Source organism: Lathyrus oleraceus, chromosome 7 (genome assembly GCF_024323335.1).
Source record: "Lathyrus oleraceus cultivar Zhongwan6 chromosome 7, CAAS_Psat_ZW6_1.0, whole genome shotgun sequence".
NCBI classification, from domain to species: domain Eukaryota; kingdom Viridiplantae; phylum Streptophyta; class Magnoliopsida; order Fabales; family Fabaceae; genus Lathyrus; species Lathyrus oleraceus.
Genome location: NC_066585.1, coordinates 338402431 through 338408747, shown reverse-complemented (window position 1 = coordinate 338408747; position 6317 = coordinate 338402431). Strand labels below are relative to the sequence as shown.

Genomic DNA, 6317 nt, shown 5'->3' with positions numbered 1-6317 from the left:
TCTATGTTTTAGTAACTTGGTATAGATGGTTTGTCTAATTGAGTTGTAATCAATATTGTTTATGTACACCTCTATGTTTCAGTAACTTGGCATAAAAGGTTTGTCTAGTTGATTTGTAATATTCAACATTCTTTATCTTGTGAAGATTAAAGCTGATCACTAGGCTTTAATGGTTGTTTGCCTCTGCCAGTGGGATTGTGGCAGAGAAGAAAGTGAGTAGGTTCTCATATTTAGGGGGAGACTCTAAATAGAAAGTCATTGGATAGGGTTAGGAAGAGGCATTGAACAACATATGGGTTGTTGTAGCTTGTAAGTCTAAATGTACTAAACTACTAATAGTGAACTTCCTTTATTGGATTGTGGACTCATCCTTCCAGACATGGATGTAGTTTCACCGAACTGGATAAACAATTAATTATGTTCTTTATTGCTTTTCTGCTCCATCATCTATTACTTGTTAGCATAAGTGGTTATAGTGTAACTTGTTGAACTTGTTGTCAAAGCATCGAGTTCGACATCTATCCCTTGAGGAACAAAATTTCAAACATATTTTGAGATTGCATAAATCACATATGAGCCTGGACGCAAAAGTCATAACGACCGTGCGATAATGGCTGGTCTGGCAGATAGTTCGGCCTGTCGGAGCTCAGGTCCGATTTTCTCAGTTTGCGTGTATTGAGCTTTATTTTTTTTGGTTCATGGAGCTACTTGTTAATGGGTTAAGTTTTAGCCTTGTTATGGATACTTTGGGTTTCAAATATGAATCTTCGTCATTCTTATCTTAACAACCTTCATAACTTTAGAGCTAAAGACAAAGAGAAGGGTTTGGGAATCCTAATAATCCTAGTAGTAGTCCTAGAGAGGCAAGGATAAATTCCTAAGAGAATATTCTTAGAATTTGGGAAATCCTTGGAGACATCTAAGGAGAAATAGAAACACTTCTAAACACTTTGGCTTTATGTGTTTCATATATAGAGATTTAGAGAGATTAGGAAACAATTGGATAAAAAAGTATAGTTTCTTCTTGAAAACTTGCGTGACTATTTTCTTATAACTCATTTGTAATAAATTATGAAAGCATAGTGAATGAGACAACTGCTCTCTCGCCTAGAGTAGATCATTCGATCAAAAAGAATAAAAAAAAGTATTGTATTTCTTGTCTTTGATCTATTTCCGTCAATTAAATTATTGTTTTATTGCATAAATAATTATTTTTGTTGAATCCCATTTATTTTGCTTTTCATTATTCTTTGTCCCCACCTATCAAATTTTTTAATGGGGATTAAATCTATAAATTTAAAAACAGATAACAAATATCAGTAAACTAAAAATTAAAGTTATTACCAAAGAACATTGAAACAATGCTTGCACCTCTATCATTTGATTAGATTAATTTTAAAGCGAACTCTCATTTTCTCATCCAAAGCCAAGGTGTGTCATTTCCTTCATCACTGTTTTTTTCTTAATTCAAAAACAACTTGTTTGCGATTAGATGGTAGAAACGTACTTGTAATATAATATGAGCTTAGTTACTAAATTTAGCATTTCAAGTTTTAAACTCACATAACTCATGTTTGATAAAATGTCCGAGCCATGTTTTGATTCAAAATTTTGACTCTTTAATGATTGAAGTGAGCGATGATAAGAAAACAAATTAATATACCTTGATTTGCAATAAAAAAACAGCTCCATCTCTCAATATTGGAAATTTCAAATCCAAAGAAAGTGAAAGTTTACATAAGTATTATCTCTCAATATTGAAATGGTGACAATGATGAATTAAATTTCAACATTCCAAACAGCTCCATCTCCTTCCCCACAAGCTTTGTGAACATCTTTCATTCTCTCCACAGATTTGCATATGCCACTGCATTTCCAATCATAAGAAGCCACACACACATTTCCTGCCCTTGCCTTCCATTCACAATCTGATTTAACAAAATAATGAAAGAAAATTTATTTAGTACGCTAAAATTTTGTTGGATACCAATATTTTGTAGATAAAATTCTTTTAAAAATAAAATAATATATATATAAATAATTTTTTTTATAAGCAGTATACTTATGATCTCTAGTTAAAATGAAAGTGATTCTTAAATTTAAAAGTAAATTCTTTGATAATGGATATATATATATATATATATATATATATATATATATATATATATATATATATATATATATATATATATATATATATATATATATATATATATAAACAAACTCTAAGATATGAGAATGTTTACAAAAATAAATTTGGAAAACCATAAATAAATATAATGTTTTTGCTTCTTTTACAAATTAGACAAATAAAACAGTTACGAGTACTTTTGATTACATATTTTTTAACATATTTTATCATATTACTTGAAATGATCTAAGTTTGATGAGAACTATATTATTTGGAATCAATAAAAATGTGTGTTACAAAATATTTTGTGAATTTTTTTATTGTTGAAATGTTGTTATAAAATATACTTCTTCTTAATTTTTATACTACCTCTGTTGTAAAATAAGTGTTATAATAAATATTTTTACACAAATTAAAAAAATATAATAAATAAAATAGAGAATATCAATTTAATAATTTTTTTTATTGATTATTGATGTATTTTAATTATCATTAATACGAAGATTAGTGAAACAAGTTCTTATAACTAAAATAAAATGTAAAAAGATTGATGTATCTAATTAAAAATTATTACAAAATACATAAACTTTTTCGGTTATATTTTTCTTATATTTTTTATTTGAGAAACAGTGATTGATAAGATAATCGTATAATTTAAAAAGTAAAAACAGAAACTATAAAGTACCATCCAATACACATTTTCCAACATTTTTCAACTATGGATTTAAATTCAATTGGTTATTTGTTCTTGAATACATTAAACAAATTTGAGGAGAAGTAACCTGGGGGTGTGGCACAGCACATGGAACGTTCATCAACATGTTCAACTTCTAGGCCCAATAACCATGCTCCTAGAGACACATCTTCATTTGCATATCTATGCAATATAGGCCTGCATATAAATAAATAAATAAATAAATAAATAAATAAATAAATAAATAAATAAATAAATAAATAAATAAATATTTTATTTTATAATTCAAAAATAAATTAAAAAAAATTATTGATTTTTTAACTAAAAATAAAAGGATGAAAAAATTACCAATTGTTGGATATATAGTCTGCAAGATCTCTAGAAATGGCATATAATTGTCCTGTGGCATGCCTAAAATATTTGTTTCCTTCTTCTCCAAATTTCCAATATTCAGCCTCATGATACTTTACCCCTCTATCACAAAAATAAAACTCATTAATTCACATTAAATTATTTCATTAATTTATAATAACAATTACTCTTTTTATTTTTTTTTAAAAAACTCACTTTTGATATAGAACCGGGCCTGATTTCATACAACCGATATAAATTCTAGGTCTTGATCGATACTTTGCAAGTGTAGTCACTAACTTACCTGCATTATCAATAACAAAAAATTATACAGATAATTTATGTACAACAATCACACTCCTCAATCTCAATCTGTGACATGTTTTCACTCTAGTAACAGATAATATAAGAATAATTAGAAAAATCGAACTTGAAAATTAGTTCATTAAAGAAACTTACCAAGATTTAAATGTATGTCATCATCAATCTTGACATAGAAATCAGCATCCCACATAGATGTAACGGTAGAAAAGAACAGTCTTGTCTTGGATGATAATTCATGGTAGCCCTCAACATGGTTTAACCTAAGGAAATCATTGTGTTCTGCTTCTTCTTCATCAATTGATTGATCAAGAATGCTTCCCGGTGTCGCGCTATGTCCAATCATAAACCTTACAACAATTCCCTTCTCTTTCTCTAGTTCCTTTAGCTTATCTCCTGGTTTCAATTAATGGCAACAATTAGATTTATTAAAATCAAAATATGAGATCAAAATATGAATGGATCGATCTTATACGTACTGATGTGACGATTAGGTTATATCATGAACAATCTTAATATTAACTGATTTGACGGTCGATCTAGTCATGAGTAACGTATACGTACCATTAGGCAACCATGTTTCGCGGATCGAGTCTCGTCGTTTCTTGCTGCTAAAGGCAGTGTTAATGCCAATCACCACAAAAGCTTTCTGGATACTATGGTTAGAACCATGTTGTTGTCTCAAGTGGTTCACATCAGTTTGGCTTGTTGTCTTAGATGCTGTCAATTCCATTCCTAATGTTGAAATTGCCTTGTCCAATGACCTATTAAATTTTGTGCACAAATGATTTATTTCACAAAAATAATTATCAATTTAATGTGTTAAAATTAAAATTTAATCCAAGAGTTCATCATTTATAAATCTATCTTACTTGATAGCTTGATGAGTCTTTGTCACTTCTTCAATTACATCTCCCGGTTCACCTTCAATTATTTTCTACATAAAAAAAATTAAACATGAAATATTAATTAGATTTGTCACAAGAAAAAATAAAATAAAAGTAAGTATTCGAAATCAACTTCGTCTTTTAATAAAAAAATCTTTCATTTAGCCATTAACTCAAAATCAATTGTGATCATATATGTATATAAATTTTGAATTAAAAATTGTGTTTAATCACGGGAAGTGATGAATATGACATACTTAGTGAGAAAAAAATTAAGATAAATCTATCTGTACTCACTCGCTTGTGACCGCTGTCAAGTCTGGTCGATAGCGCGATGCTTTCATGGTTGGAGGAGGGGCTTGTCCACATTTGGCCAGTGAAGAGTGTTCCAGCAAGAAAGCAAGCAATGCATAGGAATAAAATGGTTTTTGCTGAAGCTTGTTTTCCTCTCATCTTTTTGATCACACAAAGTGGCCCTTGACACAAAGAGACTATGTAATGCCAAAGGATGAGTTTCCTTTGTGAAGGTTGCACCTTGAATTTAAATTGGGCCCTAGGTGAGAATTTCATGAGAAAAAGGTTAGCAAATACTAAAAGACACTCAAGATTGTTTTTTTGTGTGCATAGTTTATGTTTAAAAGCAATTGATGAGATTGGCACAAACATGACAATTGCCAACTATGTACTATGTTAGGTTGCATGAATGAAGTAAATGAAGATTTGTTAGTGTTAAAAACACGCTCTTTTAACGGTCGGTTTATGTTCATAACCTATCTTGTTAAAAAATTATGCGGATTTCATTATTTTAAAAATGAATGATATTAGTGTAACTTATAAATTTTACCAAAATGACACGCGATTGATCTGAATGATGAATGACTCAAATATTTTAAACAAGTGATTAAAGTTTGATTACAAATTCTTAGGCAAGAAGTTAAAAGATGGGAGGAAAATGTTTTGTACTAATAAAAAGCAACTAAATAATTTTTTTAAAAGTGTGTTGTTAGAACTTTTCTTTGATAAAAAACAAATGTGAAGTTAACGCTATATGCAAAAATGTAACGGTATTTCATTATGGTAAATGAAAATTGAATTTTCTAGAATTCTTAATTGTTTGCATTCACACCTTTATTGATTTTGTGACTTCGATTTAAATTAGCCGATTTAGATCTCAAACAAATTTTGATTTTTTTTTTAAATTAAAGTTATAATTTGAGATATGAATGGTCGGATCACATCACATAAATTTTCAGTTCAAATAAGAGGATGCAATAAAATTTTATTATGTTTATTTTTAAAATATGTGGGATTAATTTGTATACTCTATTGCCCATACAAAACAAGTGTAATGACTAAACCACTCACTCTTACTAATTCCTATGAGTTTAAGCATTGATCAATAACTACTTCAAAATTGTAAAAATGTGAAATAATAGACAAATAGATATCTATATTCATTAAAAAGGACTAAGATAAGAAGTACATAGTTACCCGAAAATGATATGTTGAATGGTTGAATGATTATGTCAATTTTGACTAACAATTCTTAAATGAAAAGAATAATAGGCGTCATTGGGCACCAAATTATAACAATATATCTATTTTTAGGTCTCTATATATGACATTAATTATTAGGTATATGGTGTGTTTTGATGATATTGGTAGTTTGATCATATGGTTTTGATGATGCAACAAATTGAGATATTGAAAGAGCTTAGTTCCTTCATTTGTGTGGGCAATTTCTCCAACACTAATCACGTGTGTAGTAAATTTGGCAGGATACCTAAACTAATTGTGTGAAAATTAAAATGGAAAATGTAACAAAATAAAAAATAAAAAAGGGAAAGAATAATAGTATAAAAAAAGAGAGTTGATAGAATCTGGAGGAACATTTTCAAAGATGCTTTAACATCTGAAACAATTAGAAGGTTTT

General features: G+C 28.7%; 1 protein-coding gene across 1 annotated transcript; it reads right to left on the bottom strand.

Annotated features, from left to right (window-relative positions):
* Window positions 1-1639: 1639 nt before the first annotated feature.
* On the bottom strand, window positions 1640-5992 carry LOC127106887 (probable beta-1,3-galactosyltransferase 8). The gene is made up of 9 exons (XM_051044183.1): window positions 5876-5992; window positions 4682-4937; window positions 4370-4434; window positions 4062-4261; window positions 3636-3893; window positions 3393-3480; window positions 3174-3299; window positions 2914-3023; window positions 1640-1928 (listed from the first exon to the last, which is right to left on the bottom strand). The coding sequence occupies exons 2-9, from the start codon at window positions 4835-4837 to the stop codon at window positions 1780-1782; spliced, it is 1152 nt and encodes a 383-aa protein (XP_050900140.1). The 5' UTR covers window positions 4838-4937; window positions 5876-5992; the 3' UTR covers window positions 1640-1779.
* Between the last annotated feature and the right edge of the window lie 325 nt (window positions 5993-6317).